This window comes from Xenopus tropicalis, chromosome 1, assembly GCF_000004195.4.
Source record: "Xenopus tropicalis strain Nigerian chromosome 1, UCB_Xtro_10.0, whole genome shotgun sequence".
NCBI lineage: Eukaryota > Metazoa > Chordata > Amphibia > Anura > Pipidae > Xenopus > Xenopus tropicalis.
Genome location: NC_030677.2, coordinates 166,738,834 through 166,758,185, shown reverse-complemented (window position 1 = coordinate 166,758,185; position 19,352 = coordinate 166,738,834). Strand labels below are relative to the sequence as shown.

The 19,352-nt window shown below is 35.6% G+C and overlaps 1 protein-coding gene across 6 annotated transcripts in view; it reads right to left on the bottom strand.

Annotated features, from left to right (window-relative positions):
* The window catches only part of aifm3 (apoptosis inducing factor, mitochondria associated 3), a 55,268-nt gene that overhangs the window by 9,649 nt on the left and 26,267 nt on the right, over nucleotides 1-19,352 (bottom strand). For all 6 annotated transcript variants that reach the window (XM_018090653.2, XM_012968201.3, XM_031892937.1 and 3 more), the window contains 13 exons: nucleotides 18,910-19,019; nucleotides 17,706-17,815; nucleotides 15,907-15,951; nucleotides 14,455-14,551; nucleotides 14,170-14,282; nucleotides 12,705-12,791; nucleotides 11,141-11,232; nucleotides 9,578-9,708; nucleotides 8,508-8,623; nucleotides 5,060-5,131; nucleotides 4,856-4,919; nucleotides 3,347-3,423; nucleotides 1,988-2,105 (listed from right to left, as the gene is read on the bottom strand). In XM_018090653.2, coding sequence (XP_017946142.1) covers nucleotides 1,988-2,105; nucleotides 3,347-3,423; nucleotides 4,856-4,919; nucleotides 5,060-5,131; nucleotides 8,508-8,623; nucleotides 9,578-9,708; nucleotides 11,141-11,232; nucleotides 12,705-12,791; nucleotides 14,170-14,282; nucleotides 14,455-14,551; nucleotides 15,907-15,951; nucleotides 17,706-17,815; nucleotides 18,910-19,019 — 1,232 coding nt within the window. The remainder of the gene's footprint in view (nucleotides 1-1,987; nucleotides 2,106-3,346; nucleotides 3,424-4,855; nucleotides 4,920-5,059; nucleotides 5,132-8,507; nucleotides 8,624-9,577; nucleotides 9,709-11,140; nucleotides 11,233-12,704; nucleotides 12,792-14,169; nucleotides 14,283-14,454; nucleotides 14,552-15,906; nucleotides 15,952-17,705; nucleotides 17,816-18,909; nucleotides 19,020-19,352) is intronic.

The window sequence follows — 19,352 nt, the reverse complement described above, 5'->3', positions numbered from 1 at the left end:
TAAAATCTGATTTTTGTCCATACATACTACACCTAATGAGCCTTCTTAGTTCATATTTGAATACAGATGTAAAACATGGACATGGTCTGCCTAGAGAAAAATGCAGCAGTAGAATGCTCTTATACATTAGTATAGGTTGTGTGCTGGGTTTACTCGGATGGGTTGAACTTGATGGACAATGGTCTTTTTCAACCCTATGTAACTATGTAACATGGGGGAAGGAAATATAAATCTGGGCCTCGAGTGCTGGGAGTAGATCGGCTGAAGTCCATAGAGATTCACCAGGCAGAGCTGCATTTTTACAATGTACTAATACATTATCTACATTCACATAGATAGAGCTCTGTAGATTTATGATAGATTTGGGCTATGTTTATACAAATCATTTTTTTTTTCAGCTTCAGAAATTAGCAATTAAAAAAAGGATGTGAATTGCACAAAGCAAGGTAACTCTTTATCACTTAAGTACAGGTTAGTATGACACTATATTTATCAAATTGCTTATTCAGCAATTTATTTAACTGTTATCAGTTTTACAATCTGTTTCAAGCCTGTTTAAATGGCAGGCAAATGCAGATTTCTCTAATACAAGCAGAGATAAGCACCCCTTTCCCTATTGAACTCTTGATACCAGACTGTGGCACAGTACTGAATAATTCTGCTGTACTATCCCTGCTCATTATCTTCATAGGATAGACTAATCAGACATGATAATAAAAAAGCACTAAAGCCATGTACTCACATACAATCTCAAAGTTCAGAGATGTCTTTTAATGGGTAGATACATGTTTTTAAAGAGAGCACACAGGGAGACAAGTATGTTCTATGGATATCAGTTGGTTCAGGGATTGGGCAGGTGTGAAAGAATAATCTACCAATGTACTCCAACCAGTGCATGATGTGTAGGAAAGTGAAGATGAGCAAGAATAATCACAGCAATATCTGTAGTAATAAATCAGCTGGATTTGCTGTGTTGTTCTTGAAGAAGTTTCGCCAAGTTCATTGAACTTGCTTTCTCAATTCAGAAACGTCTTCAAAAAAAGCACAAGTCCAGTTGATTTGACTTATTCCTACAGATATACTATGACCTGGATAAATGAGAATCCTCACAAACAAATCACAGCAATAGAATGTATGGCCCCTCATACACTCTCTGGTCATTTTGCCCATGGGTCACTAGTTGGCCTATTTGTCTATTTATCATGCTGTGTAAAGTTATTTACTGTTAAAAGCTGTGTAAAATAGATTAATTTATAAATGTAAGTATTTTATGCTGTTTGGGCACATTATTTAACACCATTATTGTATGCCATACCAGTAGTCAATTAACAAAAAGCACAAAACATGATGGGTGATCACCATTTTTTCCACAGAATTTTCATATGGGTGTTGAATTTTATTATGGAATTTTCAGATGAAATCTTTTATGCCAAAAATAAATACACAGCTTAATAAAAACACCATTTATTATATGCCAATGCCTGGAGATTAGATGGTTACATGTGGTGTATTTGATCACTGTTTATTATACACAGTTTGATATATAGGCCGGTTTAGTGTACCCTCCGTCAGTTAGAGGAAACAGATGTAAGATATAATACTACACACATATATGGGCACATTTACAAAAGCACGAACGCTTGCTGGAAAAAATCGGAAAGGTTTTACTGCTGTTTACAATGGTTCAGTACGAAAATTTCGTGACTTTCAGGTCGTCAATACGATATTATCGTGACTACTATGATTTTTTTGTAAGCATTTTCGGGAAATTTGCGATTTTCAGAAATTTTCGTTTCCAATCTGAATTTTTCCCATTCAGGATTCGAATTCGTGGATTAGTAAATCTGCCCCATAGAGTAGATAGCTAATAGTAATTGGTGCAAAGCTTCATTCAGATCTAAATCATGGTATGATCTAAATCTACCATCCTAGCAATATATTCTATTGTTGCTTAAAAGCAAGAGTGTTGGTGTACTCATCATACTACCTTGCATGTGTGCCATCTGCCAGTGAGGCACATTCACCTTCTTGTTATTCCGAAATGCCAATGGGAAGGTAACAACATCTCCTGCAGCAAAGACTCCAGGAATATTTGTTTGCATCATCTGAAATGAAAAAAAGAGGCCACATTTGTGTTATCAGCACAACAGTACTGCTCTTTAACAGCAACAGAAAATCATCCCATGACTGGAAGAATGCTTACATGACTTTGAAATATTTAGACACATTGCTAAAAGTAATATTTTGGGTGGACCTCCTGTTTAATAATATGAAATAATATGAAACTCACAGTTGAACTGTTCACTATGCACCCCTTTGAAAGGAGAAAAGGTAGCATAAAATAGAAAAAAAACTCTCCACTTATTATATTCCACCATAATATCCCAGGCCACTGTCAATACTTTGGTTGCCAAATCAATCAGATAAGTACTCATAAAGGTCTATGAGTAAATGAGTTCAGTTTATTATGTTTTTTCCCCTAATTACTCAAAGGAAAGTCAGTATTTTTCAACTCTATTCTCAGAAACCTATCAAGCATTTTAAATGAGAACAAAAGGTATAAAGGTTAGTAAATTAGTTTAGTTTATTCTGTTCATGCCTAATTACCCAAAGGAAACTTTTCCTCTCTAAAGTGATACAAATGACAGAATCAGTATTTTTCAACTCTATTTTCAAAAATCAATTTTAATTTTAAGTGTGAAGACATATGGAGCTACTAGTAGCAGCTACTTTTTGCGGCTACAAAAATAGACAATGCTGATCAGCTACTGATAATTGTCTCTAGGTGTTTTATCAGAGGCAATTCTCAGTATTGTCTATGGCAGGGTATTTTCTGGCGTTTAGTAGCCGTGACAAGTAGCTGCTAATAAGTATCTCTGTGTGTCTTTGCCCTAAAGGAGAATAAAAGCCAAAGCCAAATTTTTCACATTACTGTGCATACGCCTGCCCCGTCCCAGAGTAAAGAGCCCCAGCCCGGGGTATCAGGCAAGCAATTATAATCTTTGGGGGGTGCCTAACTTTTTAATAAAAAGAAAAAAATGGAACAGCACCAAGCTCCACCACACTTTTTCACAGCTGGTGCACGTTTTCTTAGTCACTACGTATCACAGTGTCAACAATATATATAATAAATAGCACCATATAAATTATTTTTTTTTTTTCAAAAAAAGCCTTTATTTCATCATGGCTATATTCTGGATAGTACAAGAAGCCTTTTTTCAAGCTAACCTTGCCTTGCCTAACTTTTTGCCACCCCCATTAATTATACCTTTAATTCTTATTTAATCATCAGTAGTTCTGTATTTCTTCTATTTAGTATAGTAGTAAGTATAAACAATAACATTACCTTGTTAACTAGAATATATCCTCTGGAATCTAGGGCAACTCCACTCTGTTTCAGAAATCCAGTTGTTGGACTTGCTCCTAAAACAGATAATAAAAATTGTATGTTTCCTAAAAAATTGTGGAGTAGGTATCGATCCATATCTGTCTCTTTAACTTTCACTGTGGTAACAGATAGCATTAGAAAACAGATAAACACCAAATGTAATAAAAGGCACTTTGTTTCTCCAAGTACAGTAACCCATAGCAACCAATAGGATGTTTGCTTTTAAACAGGTGACTGATAAATGCTACCTGCTGGTTGATTGCAATATATGTTTTAGCAAATTTTGCACCTTTTATTACATAACCCCCACAGTATTTTATGGTTTTTCTCACTCTTTATATTTATATTTATTTTAAACTGTTCATTTTCTTTGCTACCCTCTAATGGCCAAAAACACTTATAATTTTTTTTCTCTGTCCCTCGGCTGACAGGTAGGCATCTTTACCCAACATGGCCCCCTCTGACAAGGTTGGTCATTTATTGACAGCCTCCTTGAAAAATATCTGGTTGGGCATAACCTGATATAAAGTAGGCTGCTAATGTATTGCCGACCCAGAGATCAATCAGTCACTTCAAGCTAATTTAGACTGTCATCTGGGTGGCCAAATATAGCAAAATATATCTGCTCGCTTGGTGTAAGGACAGCTTGTAGTGTGGCAATGTGGTGTAGAGTACTACCAAAATGGGCACCCTTCTTTTACAGTTTGTTATTGCAATTTATTTTTCCATATTGAAAGGCTTCACAAACTGGAAGTGAAGAGATTTACTAAATGCATTATGAGAGAATATTCCACCAAAGTGTGTAAATCCTGGGGCACATTTTCTACCATTGTTTTATAACCCCATATTCAAAGAACAATGACACTCATGTACTATTTATGTATTTAGTATGTTACCATTCAATTTCTTAGCAGAATTGTGGGTAGTATATAAATTAACTTTACTGGCAAAGAATTATGGTATTTATGGTAGCCTATGAAGAAACCTAGGATTTGCCCCGCTATGTAACCTGCCTTTCATAATCTTTATTGGCTGGCCACAAACCCAATGATATAATGTTGCAAAGCCATGCCCCTTTTATTTGTAGCAATAAGTCAAATCAACTGGACTTGTCTGTGTTTTTCTTGAGACTTTCCACCAGTCATCCGACTGGCTTTCTCAATTTTGAATGGAGCAATATTTCAGGGTATTTATTCCAGAAAGATCTTTGTACAAGTAATTCTGAATTGAGAAAGCCAGTTGGATGACTGTGAAATTCAGGGCTCCAAGTCTATGGTTTTTGTGACAGTACCAGACTGTTCTACTCGTGGTAAAACATTTTTGACATTAAGTTGGAACGATGGCACCATGCAGCCCACAGAATATTGATAATTACACAGCATAGTGCTATGATCAAAACTGGAGTGGAATTTTTATTACATTTAAAAAGGAAATGCTATATTTATCAAAAGAACAACATAACCTTACCTATACCAATTACACAAACATCGGCTCTAAGGACCTTTCCACTTTTTAGCACCACTTCCTTGAGCTGACCAAAGACAATGAAAGAACACATAGATTATCATGCAGGGTAAAGTAGGATTTCTTCATTTAATGCTCAGGTTAACTTATTGTATTTGCAATGTAGTTGAACACAACATAAAAGCCACACCAAAACATATTACTCACCTTTCCTTCTTGTTCGCGTAGTTCTGAAACTTCTGTTTGCATATAAAATTTCACCCTGTTGTTTTCAAACATCTGGAATAAAATAAAAATACTTATAACACTTCTTCTGTCTTTTAAATGAACTGCAGTGCCACAATAACTGAATGCTAATAGTTACATGATATAACATAGGAATGGATAAATGCAAAGTATGATAACAGGGCTTGTTTAATAAGGAAGTCAAGAGCAAATAAAAAAGAGCAAAAAGCAAATAAAGGAAAAAAAAATTGCAATTTTATTTACCCACAATGCACTAGTATCATGAGTCAACCAAGGTGTGACTGGCAAAGCAGTCCTATAGTGATGTGCAGGTCAGCACAGGCATTATACATTTTAATGGGGTCAACTTTCCACCCTTTATTTTAATTAACAATGTCTCAACCTATAAAAAATAATCCTTGCTGGCCTCTTGAAACTTGTTCGGTAAATGTATGTTGAACCTTAAATAGATTTTGATCAGGCATTCTAATCATTTTGTACCTAAAGACAGATTCTATATACACTTATCTATTGTACAGCATTGCAGAATGTGTAGGTGCTTTATATATATGTGATTATGATGATGATGATGATTATTCATAATAATAATCAGGAGCCAATTAACTCACTACAAGCTTTTGGATTGTGGAAGGAATTAATTGAAACCAGAAGGAAACACAACATGCTGAACCCAGATAGAGCTGCATCAGAGCTACTGTATGTCTATTTGTCTATATAAACTCTATACTTCGAATAGGTTCTAGTTATTTTAATCCCATGAACCCAGATTTATACTTCTTTTAAGAGTAACTTTCAATACTTTGGGATGTGATAGAATGTAAGGTTATAAACCAAACAGCATAAAGGACACAGAAGGTTTCAAAGTCAAGGTTCTCTCAAGTCAAGATTCGCAGTGTACTATATCTGTGCTTAAACTATTTCCATAACCACGGTTCCAAAACAAATCCCCCCAAAAAAACAAAAAAAATGCTTTGTGAGCCCGTCTTTCAATAAAATGCTACATTATTATGCTCTTTGACCCAATCACTAACCGTTCTCATAAACAGTTATCAGCAAATAAAGGAATGGGGCAATTGTAAAGTGTTTTGGTGGAAATACTGATTATTATGCACAGTGCGTGCTAAAGCTGAAGGAAGATTAACGATTAACTTTATTTAGCATCAATATATGCTAATATAACTCTAGAAAGTCATCATTATCACACACAGTTGCCCATAATTAATATTTCTTTTCTCATTGGTTAAGGAAATGAATTCTTTTTGCACCTATTGGGAATATATCAGGACTATGTTACACAAATATTACATTAAACCCCTTAAACGTTGAATGAATGATAGGTTCATTAAAAGTGTGCTATCAGGTAGACACAGATAATAGCAATCTGCAGTATCAGGGAATTGACTTATTAGCTACTTTGTCTCAAAACTGTTACTATAATTTATAGATATTAGTAATACCAAATAAAGTGTTATTTAGATTAACAATATTTTGGTTTTAGAAAAACAACCAGTTGGTTTAAGAAAACAACTTTCTCCTGTTATGAATATTAAATTATATACTCTGTAACAAAAAACACTAAAGCTGTGTTATTAACATGGGTAATAAACTAGACCAGTGAAGTTACCTATAGCAACCAATCAGTTTCTTTCATGTATTAACTAATTAAAATTCAATTAAAACTTATTTTTATTTGCTATGTGCAGCTGCTAAAAAATGCAAGCAGGTAATGATAACTTGTGAGACCCCGGGTTAGCAATAACCCTCAAACACCACTCCCTCCTTGTTCTTTCTAAAATGAAATAGTAGAATTTCTTAATATGACTTGAAATCTATTGCATTATGTTTAATTTTTTCTGTAGAAGTATGGGTTGATCTTGCTATTGCAATATCTATGTAAAACCATATAGGCTATTATTGGAAGGCAGCACCCCAGAGCTGACCCTATGCACACCGGCTACATACCAACTAGCGTCTTGTGTTTGGATTATGATATTATAAGAAGATAATAATGAGGTTTGTGGCCAGACAGCCAGTAAACTGAGGATGCAAGAAACAACTTCATAAAACAAAGGCTGCATAATTAAGAAAATAGTCAAGGTCTTTATATTTCATTAGACAAATAAAGGGCTAACCACCAGGCATTATCAGTGAGGACATTGTACATTATATCATCCCCAATAGCACAATTAGCTTGAATACTTCTTCCCCGTGCACAAGGTAATTATTGCACATTGATCATGCTTTGAAAACAGAATCATCTAGCTACATCAAATATTGCCTTTTATGAGCTCACCAATGGAACCAGAACTTGTCTTAAATGGAACCTTAAACTTGTCTATGTTTAATTAAGTATAGAGGCTGCGGTTTGTAGCATGCAAAGCCTGAAACGGTAAAGTTTATAGGAAAAACTTGGTACAATAGTGAGAAAAACTATTATTATTATTGTTTTGAATGCAAAGTAATGAAAAAAAGTAATATAATGAAAAGTAATGAAGGCATAGAAAGCAGAAAGAGACTGAAAAAATCATACTGTTTAAAATTCCCAAATGTATAGATTTATAATACACAGGAATATTCTGTAAAATATATCCTTATAAATGGTGCTTAGTGATGTAATTTCCATCACATGACTCTGAAACTTGTGTATTATAATAAATAATGCACCCTCTGAGGGGTATTAGATGTCACCTTGTGGCCTTGTGCTTTTATATCGTCATGGAACTCCTTGGAGACTTGGAGAGACCTTTTTATCAACATTCGGATTTTCATGCTTTTAGAGTTTTTTAAGCTACGACTAAACACATTTTCATGAAAACCACAAAAGTCTAGTAATTTATTAAAAAATCCATATTGAAAAAGCACAAATTTGAAAAAAGTTGCAGAAACTGTGACTTTTTCTCTTCGTTGCACAAAAAACGTGTCTTTTTCGTATTCTACAAAAGTCAGAAACAAAAAAACTCGAAAACCTCTAAAACTAAAAAGCAAAGATCTTCCAGTTCTAATAGGGATATCTGCCACTGACTTCTACGTGATCTCAACAGATTTTAGATGGCTTATTTTTCCATTCGGATTTGTTGCGGTTTTGTTGCATAGTAAGTCGCAACAAACCATGACAAAATTGAGTTTTGGCATCAAAAAATCCAAATTGAAAAAATTGAGCATCAGTAATTGCCCCCCATAATATCCTACATTTTACACTAGGGGGTACATTATTCACTATATATCTTTATGAATTATTTTTTTTTCCACTTGTGTTTTTTTACAGTTAACGCTCTGTCAAATCAGAATTACCTTACTTTTATTATAAATTATGTTCCATTTGTGTCTTAATTAAATGATATTATGATAGTTAGTTTAAGATTAAATTTACATAAAACGATATGGTCGTCTTGTTAAAACAATGAATTACCTTCATGATTGCAAGACCAACTTTTTCACCTAGGAATTTCTTGAAGGGTATATTTTCCAGTTCAACTACTGAGACAGAATGGGCTTTTTCACACAGATAGGCTGCAACTTCCATACCTAAGGGTGAATATGATTTATTAAAATGGATACAACACAAATCCTTAGAAAACATTCAAGGTGAAAGGAAAAATCTTGCATTGTCCATGTAACAAGTACACTGCAGAAAAACAAGGAACAGTGTATAATACAATACAGTAGGTATTATTGACAGAAATAAACAGTATAGGACAGGGGATCCCAGTCTTCAACAATGTGAATTAGTAAATTGATCTATTAACCCTAAATCTATTGTCAGATGCTGTTGTGACCAACTCTTCTCCAACTCATGATCTACTGGTAGATCACAAAGTACCTTTTGGCATATTGGTGTCAAACTTTGGAGCCCAGTTCTGATTAGGTTGGATTCCTTGCTTGGTTGCACTAATGAAAGTCCAGTAGACTTTACTGATTCAACTTGTTTTAAGAGGTACTTCGCCTTGAAGTTAATTTTTAGTCATAGTTTTTGAATAACCGTATTATTTGATTATTGAACACGTTTTTGAATAACCATATTATTTAGATTATTAGCCAAGGAGAGCATTATAATATATGAAAATCTGAAAAAGAAATTGCTTTTTATTGCAGACTAGCTTCCCAGCAGAGAAGACTGACATTCTAAATGGAATCTACTAGCAGGTGGATCTTGTCTGTTATTCCTGATGTGGCTCTCTATCTGTGGTAGTGGGTAGATGCCATTAAGATATTTGGCAAAAATACTTCACGATCAGCATAGTGAGAACCCAAAGCACTGCCTTATTGCCGTTTAATCAGTCAGCCCACTCTTTTCTTTTGTCTTATTAGTGCAGTTTATTTAGAATATTGTTTGAAGCTATAAAGTAGATATAAGCTATACTGTATAAAAAACAAGTACCTAAACGACATATTTATATAGATATATAATGAGAATGGCAGTGGGCAACTAACTGATGGCTCAGATGTGAATGTAGATTAGGTGTGTGAAATTAATCTTACCCAGAAACGATGCTCCCACAATCACTGCATTCTTGCTGCTAGCCAACCTCACCACCTTATTGGCATCTTCTGGTGTTCGGATAGTAAATACATTATCCAGTTCTTTGCCTTTACATTTCAGTGTTTTTGGCCTGCCAAATAAAATGAATATTTAATGCCATTATTGCTGACATATAGTACTGTTTGTACAGAACTCATACACAAAAATATGGAAAAGTGCAAAAAATGTTTTTCTTTTAAATTTTCCAATAAGGCAAATTGTGAGCTGATGGCACAGCCTGTTGTTAGCAGCCCTGCATACTATGGGGCAGCACATGTGGCCATTCCCTGACTCTTACCTACCTATTGGGAAAGACAAGAAAGGTAGATATTTTCAGAGGAAACATTAAATTCACCTTTGCACAGTAGCACAAAATATTGATAGGGAGCAATTCTTATACTAATAAAACCCTATATTGTCCTACGATAAATGTTCTAACAAAATACATATGTTGCCATGTTCAAGGGTCCAATGTTATTCAATTGTTAATCCAGTGTTCTTAAACTTTTTTTTCAGGTGACCCAAATTAAGTCGATATATGGACTTTATATATATGAACTCCACCCAAACACAACTTAAGCTTTTTAAAAAGTAAACATAATTTCAAGCAACTTTGCAACTTTTCTGTATATTATGTATCTTACAGCCTTGTACATGTGACAGAGTTACTTTTGTTATAGACACGTTAGTGAGGGACAAACACCTGGATATTAGTTAGTTTTTTTTCACAAAACCCCTTTAAAAAACTGGTTTGTTTATGTGTCTTCAACAATGTGCCACAGTCTAACCACTTACCTAGAATCACTACACGGTGTATATTACAATTGGATTACCTGTATTTTATGTTAATTACATTATTGCACCCCAGCCTAATGGTTTAAAATGTAATGGTGAGCACAACGTCCCCTTTTTTGCTATAGTTTATACAGGTGCAGTGGCCAGCTCCATGTTGTAGCTCCCACTCTTCCCAGCTACAGTCAGGTGATCCCTGTGGAGCCAATTAAAGGGCAACCCTTTGTGCAGGTAAAACTCAGTCCCTTTGTTAAATGTATATCGAAGCAGTAGAATTCTTGATGAATCAGATAAGTGTAGGACTGGCCAGATCGGGGATGACTTTATGACATAGTTGGCCAGCTTAAAGTATTTTGCAATATATGGACAAACAATCCCTGTTTTGCTTGAAGGGGAGGGCATATCTTGGTAGCTTAATGCACAGAATGTCTTAACGTCCTATATATATTGATAATGGGTGAGTGCAGAGGGGCTCTTGTTGTTTTATACCAAACACACATAAGTTTAGTGCAGAGACCCAGGTTTCATTCCCCAGGGTTAGTTCCTTGTGATTCTAGAGAGTCTACAAAGACAGCTAATTAGTAAAACTGGCACATTATTTAACTCTTATTATATCTCTTTTCCATTGTTTTCTTTTGTGAGAATGTGCAAATAAATATACATATATAAATACATGTGCAAAGAGCTTTCAAGATAATTTTATATCTTTTATAGTGGGAGTGTGAACTTACGTGTTCCCAGTGGCAATCAGAAGCTTGTTGTATTCCATTCGGAACCCATCCTTAAACAACACCATTTTGTTCTTCGTATCCACACCGACAACCTAAAAAAAACAGTTCTGAAGAAGGTGACTTCTGATTCTATCAAGAATTCCTATAGGAAAGCAAATAATATTGCCCTGCACAGGACCTGGCAAACATGTTATAACTAGCAGTTATGGCAATTAAGACAATTCCAAAAAGACATTGCAGTGATGATAATGACATAGCACAGCCCCTATTAATAAAGTTAATTTGTATGTACAGGAATAATATGCAATATTGGTGGGGGGGCAGCAAACACTGCAGGGCATATTTCTGTGTAAAAACTGTGCCAACTGGCGCGTATATCTTTTTTGTGCCACTTTTTACACAGACCCATGTAAGAAACTACATAAATACTAATGCAAGCTGAGCAAATCTAGATAGAAAACAGTGTGACTGTGTTCACTCTGTACAATTTTACTGATCGTCCACCAGTTTCTTCCCAGTACTTCAATGGACTTTGCATTAATTTCAATGTAACTCTATAGTACAGATTTCTGTCTATAGCTGTAGAATACAAGTATATAAGATTTAATGAATTTAGATAAAGTTTATATATGAGCATATTTGATATTTGAAGTATCCTTGTCATGTAAGTGTAATTTATCTCCACTGCTTATACTGTATCTACATTTATAACTGGCAATACAGTACGTTTGATTCTGACATATTAGTACTATCTCTCCTACTCTGCTAGTAAAAGGACTATTATTCTGGGCTATAAATATTCATTTCACACTGAGCGGTCTTAGCAAACCTGCCAGGAACTAAACTGAGAAGCTCTTGAGTATTCTAACACAATTTACAAGGATCACAAACTAGCTTGACATGTTGATACCGTATCTAGTAAGACATTCAATTCCACAAGTGAATGCACATTGTGAATATAGAGTATGGAAGTCTAATAAATTAAAGCCCAAGATATTCAGTCTGGGGTTGAATTTACAGCTTACTGTCCATATCTGTAGATGAACGTTTGCTAGGTTTCAGACCTTCATAATGGCTGCTAAAGGCATGCACATAGACTTCACAATGCTGTTTTTGAAAAAAATCACCAATCTTGCAACTGTGCCAGTTGCCATTTCATTTTCAAGTCACAAACCAGACCAGCAAATGTTTTATTCTCTTCAAAAAAAACACTTCACCAAGTGATTGTCCCCCTTAAGAACAGACAAAAGTTTTTCCAAGCTAGGGCTGACACTGACTAGGCCAGGGATTCAGGCTGCACGTAGGAGCACTGGACTGCAAACTAGCAAGCTGGTATGGAGTCTGCACAGTGTATCACACCTGGTGGATTCTCTGCCAGTGTCTCTGCTGTTGCCCACTGCTCCTATTGACTTCAGATACATGCCTCCAACCTTTTCAGTATATATGCTTCATGTATTATAGTGATAGTGTTATCTAATGTATTTGCAAACAAATTAAGCAATAGTATAACCAATAAATTAACAACTTAATTAATGGCAAATGATTCAATAGAACTGTGGGTTACCTGGGATTCTGTCAGCACTTCAATGTCATACGTGTGAAAAAATTCTTTGGACCGGAGGAAAATCTGCTCTGCCTGAGAATCCATTGACTAAAATACATAAAGTATTACATACATAAAGCCATGAAAACATCAGCATATGATTTATTACAATGAAATACAATAAAAGCTAGAATAGCAAGCCTATCCCCTGGCAATATTGCCTCTAATTCCTTCTTGGATATGTACGCAAAAAAAATCTTTTGTTTCCACACAAAATCCTCTGTGTGCACCAGTTTGTTGTGTGTGCTGCCCTCAAAATTTGTGTGCACGTGCACAAACCCACACTTAGAGGGAACATTGACCCCTGGATACCTTCGGACCTGTTCTGTAAACTTTAGCATCATTTCAGTTGGTAAATTATATTTCAGCCTTGCTTGCTTTGAATTATCATACTTCACATCTAAAGCAAAAATGTCAAAGCAAAGCAAAAATGTGCACATCAAAACAAGGACACTTTTATACCAATAGTGATTCATTACCAAAAGTGTAAGTTACCCCTTTAATAGATCAAGGCCAATAAAGAACAAAGCATTAGACATTATTTGTCAAATGGAAGAAAGCTGAAAAGTCCAAAAACAGGCATAAAGCGCCATTTTGTTGTACTTACAAAATGCAGTGCAGAATGCAGTAAATGTGTCTCTCAGAGCTGCACTGATTCAGCCCACCAACATGATATACAAATGCAGCACATGACAAGACATGGCTGCCCTCTCACATGTCCCTCCCTTGTACATAATTCCAGGAAGGAGTGACAGAGGATATAATGTGCTCTGGAAGCTTGTAATTAAAAACAGGGCATTAAATACAGGGCTCCCATGTGTCAGTCAAAGTTGTGTTCAGCTCCTTGCTGCTCCACTGTATTAGTGCCCCACATTCTTAAATGCCTGATGGTGATATTCATATGCAGAATTGTTTTAACCAGCACCTAGTGCAATTCATAGGATGTTAAATAAGAGAGTAAACTACTACCAGGCCTGGACTTGGATATAAAATAGGCTATGGCATTTCAAGTACAAGGCCCAAACAGCCCCCCTTCCAGCCCAATAAATAGTGACTGTCTATGGCATCTTAAAGCAGCCCCTCTGGCATCCACAGATTGCCAGTCCAAGCCTGACTGCTACCCTACATCGAGCACTGACTGGGTCCAGGTACAAAGGGCCAAAGTGCCAGAAAGGAAGCAACTTCTTTTTTTCTATAATCATATTTATTATATTATGGCTAAACAAGGCACCTGCCCCCACCAAAAAGGCCCACACTTCCAGGATCAACAATGGGAACTTACTAGAACATGCGGTAAGCTCTGTTCTATTATAAGGATTCATATTTTCTTTTGCTTTCAGAGAAGTCCTGCAATTATCTAACAATAGTCTTTCAGGCAGAGTACACTCATGCAAGATTTATAAAGGGTATAAAGAACGGCACATACCTTGCTTAATTTGGAACGGTCATACGGTAAGTTTTTCTCTGAAGTGCACATAACGATTCTGTCCGAGAATCCCTCCTGCCTCAGTGTCTCAGCGCACACTAACCCAGCAGGGCCTGCAAAGGGCAAATTGCCTCCTAAGACTAAATCATTCTACAGCATAATGTAGCGCACCTTCCCTCGCTCTTCCCTTCACTCACACTAATATGTTTCTATCATACATAATTCTCTTCTTTTACATCAGCCACACTCAGATGGAAGAGACCCACAGATATACCAAACCATTACCTGCTCCAATGATTAGAATGTTGGTAATTGCTGCACTGTAGTTACTGAGTGCTATACATTTAGCCATAACCTTTGTCCTTCTCTGTGACTGAAGAGCCTGGAAATATATACATTATAATTACATAGTTTAACGCCATTTAAGACCAGAATTATGTATTTAAAAAGGTGGTTCACCTTCAAATTAAATTTTAGTAGGATGTAGACCGTGATAATCTGAGAAAATTTAAATTTTTTTTTTTCATTTTTACCTTTTGGTTCAGGAGCTCTACAGTTTGGAATTTCAGCAGCTACCTAGTTGCTAGGGCCAACTTTACCCTAGCAACTGGGTAGTGGTTTAAATGAAAGACTGGAGTATAAATATTAGAGCACCTAAATAGAATGATCAGTAATAAAATGTAACAATATCAATGAATATCAATGGAGCCTCACACAGAAATAGCTTTTTTCAGTGACACCCATTTACAAGCTGAAAAGAGTCAGAGGAAAATAATTTAAAGACTATGAAAAAATAAAGCCCTATTGTAAAGTTGCCAAGAAAAGGACATTCTATGATATACTAAAAGTTAAGTCAAAGGTGAACTACTCGATTAAAGGGCATGCAATATACAGGATACAATATGGATTGTAGAATACACAAGGTATTTTACAGTATCTAGTAGAATTAAGTCTAAAACAACTGGACTTTTCTGAGTTTTTTCCTTGAAAACGTTTCACCACTCATCCGAGTGGCTTCTTCAGTTCAAATGACTGGTAGGGAATTCCCCGGTATTTAAACTCTTGATGGTAGTAGAGTCACAGACATCCAATCACAATGGTTCCATTGAACTTGTTCAGTTAGGTGTTAGCTGAAACTGACAGGTGTAAGCTAACACCTAACTGAACAAGTTCAATGGAACCATTGTGATTGGATGTCTGTGACTCTACTACCATCAAGAGTTTAAATACCGGGGAATTCCCTACCAGTCATTTGAACTGAAGAAGCCACTTGGATGAGTGGTGAAACATTTTCAAGGAAAAAACTTAATTCTATTCTATTATTCTAGACTTAATTCTATTAGATACTGTATATCATGACCTGGATGAATGAGAATCTTCATAGACACAAGGTATTTTACATTTATGCATAAAAATACAAGTATTCTAAATATTCACCACTTGCACCATCATTTACATACTGCACCTACATTTTTCCAAGTGTGTCCAGAAGTGGTGCAACAACTAAATGTATTCAAGTAGAAAAACAGGTCAATAATTTTTGCATATGGGTTGATATACTTTTATTTCAGTACTAGATATTACACCAAAAGTTTGCAGAATATATGCATTAAGGATAACAATTAGGGTTATCTTTTTTTTGTTCATCCTGAGTGTCATTTTGTAACACAGATGCTTATCCCAATGCATTGTGTGCAATGACAGAAAAAAAATGTTGTTAACAGATTGTCCACTTACCTGTTTACTTGCCCGAATATACACTCTCTCTTTCTCAATTTTGACCTACATCAGAAATAGAAGAGGTTTGTTAGAGATTAGGAACTACAAGTCTTGGTTAGAAGCAAGGAAAGGTGCAAATCACGCATTGACTCTATTCATTAAAGGCACTTGCATCCATAAAACCTTTTTGTGTACTTGTGAGTTCTCAGGGAGCGTCAAAGCACCTATCCAGCCTGCTCTGATAAATAGTGTGCAGTTGCATGCAATAACACTAGTGAACCCAGGAATTACTACCTACATGTACATAATGGCAATTATAGGGTTCCAATAGCTTGTGTTGCTCCCAAACTCAGTTTAGAATTAATTGTGTAAATTGTAAAAAGGCTGGGGACTCCTGGAATAGAAGGTTGCATCTGTAGGTGCTCCTTACTTGCAGAATTGCGTTATAATGCCATTAATGCCATATTCCCATGTTTGTCATGATCTGACATATAACAGGAGGCCGGATAAAATAAAATCGTTTATATTTATAAAATGCATATATACAAATATGTGGATTTTAGCAGTCAAATGCCATAGTATACAAGTAAAGTGATGTAAATAAGATGCAATATGCTTAAATAAACGTATACACAAAGCTACTGGAGGCCTTGGCTGGTATAATGGTTAATTTTTTAATATTATCACTTCATGTATCACAATGACTGATCTGAGGAAACAACTTATACTTTCTTTTACACATATTTGCTCATACAAAACCATTTTTTCCCATGTTTGAGTTCTTGACCTCTTTTTTATCTGCATTTTTAAAAAAGCCTGAAAACTGCAAATTTAATTAAAGTGTATACTTTCTGCTGAAAACTTCAATATACCATTTAATTCAACAAAAGCAACACTATCTACTAATGACCACTAAGGGAACTGTTAATATGGATGATATTATAAAGGTTTTCAAAATTAAAGGCCCCTCCCAAAATATAATAAGCATTGGTAAATGTTCTCTGCATAGTACTATACATTCATAGTCTACTGTTGGAAAGGAATAATTGATGAAGTTCACTAATCAACAGGGTATCTTAAAGGTGATGTTAAGTTGTGCCATACAGTTAAGAGAATTAAAATCCCTATATATATATATATATATATACTGTATATATAATATATTTCCTATAAATTTTCCAATATATATAATGTTTTTCTTATTATAAAGATAAATGGTTTGGTTCACTTGACTACATCAGATAGCCTCAGACAGCCTTACTTAAAATGTCCAAGAAATTCAATTTGACTTCTCAGTGCAGCAGGAGCCAACTGGAATTGAGTAGACTTGGCAGTTAAGCACAATGTCTTTCTTGTATAATTGTGTCTGAATGTGTTGCTATGAGCTTGTATGAGCATACATACTTTAGTATTCTTGTGCTTTGCACTTGTAAATAGGCCCTTGCATGCTTACTGTAAGAAAGGTTTGGGAGGAGCAAATTGGTTGTTGGAAGCAATAATAAGCAATAAATGTGAGACTATAGAAACAGAAATATACTGTATCTATCCTATCCATATCTATGTTTCCATTAGATAAGCACCAAAGGGAAATACTAATGAGTTTGGTGGCCTTCTAATAAGTCCATTAGTTAGCATACTGTATCACTTTCTTTGCTTCCAGTAATCCTATGAATCAGGCCTGGCACAAGCCTATTGTTTTTCATTACAGATTGTGATTATAAGAAAGCTGCATTTCCAGAAATTAACCTGTAGTTTGCTGATCATTCATTTTATGTCAGTCATCTGTTGTTCATTTGTACAGTACATCTAAAGAGTACCTGAAATTTTGGCAGAGCATCCAATCCCGGGAAATCCTCTATGTCACCAGTTGCAATGTTAAAGCACGCACCATGCCATGGGCAACGCACTCGACCTTTAGAGAGCACACCTGTGCGCACAAATGCTAATTAGATGGTTGGTATACTGAAATAATTTCAAGTATATTTGGAGAATAGATGTTTAAATTCAGTAGAATATTAGAGTCAGTAGATTACCCTACACTAACCTCTCTGTATTGGGGATAAAGTAGGCAGACAAGATAGCACTTGCATACATTAAAGCAGTGTTGTCCAGCATTCCCAAAGCTACTAGTTTGACAAAGTGGATATTAAAACCCCTATTTTGTAATAAAAACATTTGTAACACCCTTAGTATTCACCGTGGTAGGGGTCCTACCATTGTCTGAGCATTGCTGACTTGTGCATTACATGAAAAATCATATATCCCAATGCTGATAACTAGCTAGGAAAACTCAAGGCTCAAGACATTCCAAGCAAAGTAGAAACTGGTATGGTTGGGTTGAAACAGTTGGTCCATTTAATTATGTTTATAAGGCTTTATAATTGCTGACTATCAACCCCGTGAATGTTTGAATTCCTCTACTAAATTAGTTAGTACCCACCACATCAGGAGAAAGCCTATTCTATAAATATATTTTCCTTTTATTGCCATGGTTTTCCCTTGTTTTAAATTCTAGCTTTTTCCCCGGTAAATCCACTTGATATTGTTGACTAATTCTTTAATATCATCTTTCTAATATTGATTTTTCCCCGCCTTTTTGTTACTTACAGTACCCCCAATCCTATAATCAGCCCAGTCATTGGTACGATAAGAATGTGATAGACTGAGGCAAAGACAAGTGGTAAGAACCTTGATTCTTACAATTCAAAAAGCATATTTCTTTGTTATGCTTTACCTTCCTACAGCAGTCAGAGACATAGGTTTAAAATAAATAATGTATGAACTAACTGTGCATTTCAGAGCTGAATGAAAGAATGTTCATGCAAAGAATGTAAACTATTCAAGAAAGCAATCAGCGGTAAAGGGTTAAGGCTTTTAGTGAATGAGATTGTTTCTCTTGTTATTCATTTAATGTGCTTTATCAATTACCATTAGAGACAGGCTATGGTAAGAATTTAAACATGCATTTCCATTTGCTCAGTGGATTTGTGATTATCAGGAAGGTCCTACAAAAGTCCAAACCTTTCACTAGTGGTGCACCATAGTGAGGACACTTGTGTCCCATTGCATAGTATTCTCCATTCTGTTTAACCAGCAAAGCTTTGCCACATCCTAGATCAACCTCCCGCATCCTATTGGGGAAAACACAAAAAAGGAGTCAACAAATATTCCCATTGTTCTTCAAATGTACAATATAATAAACCACATTATAACACAGCACTTGGTATTGGATAGAATCCAAACAGTCAATAAAGAGGTGTGAAAAACCCATCGTTTATGAACCACATTCCCTAATCCATTTCTCACTAAATGCGTCAGGATCAGCCAGGTTTCGAACACCACTTGTGGTGTTCCTGGCGGCATGCATTTGCCTCTGTAGCCACTGGAGGCATTTCGGTCTGTCTGTTTCTTTTCTTGTCTCCTACTTTCTGTCTGCTCTCTTTCCTCCGCCCACCTCATTAACC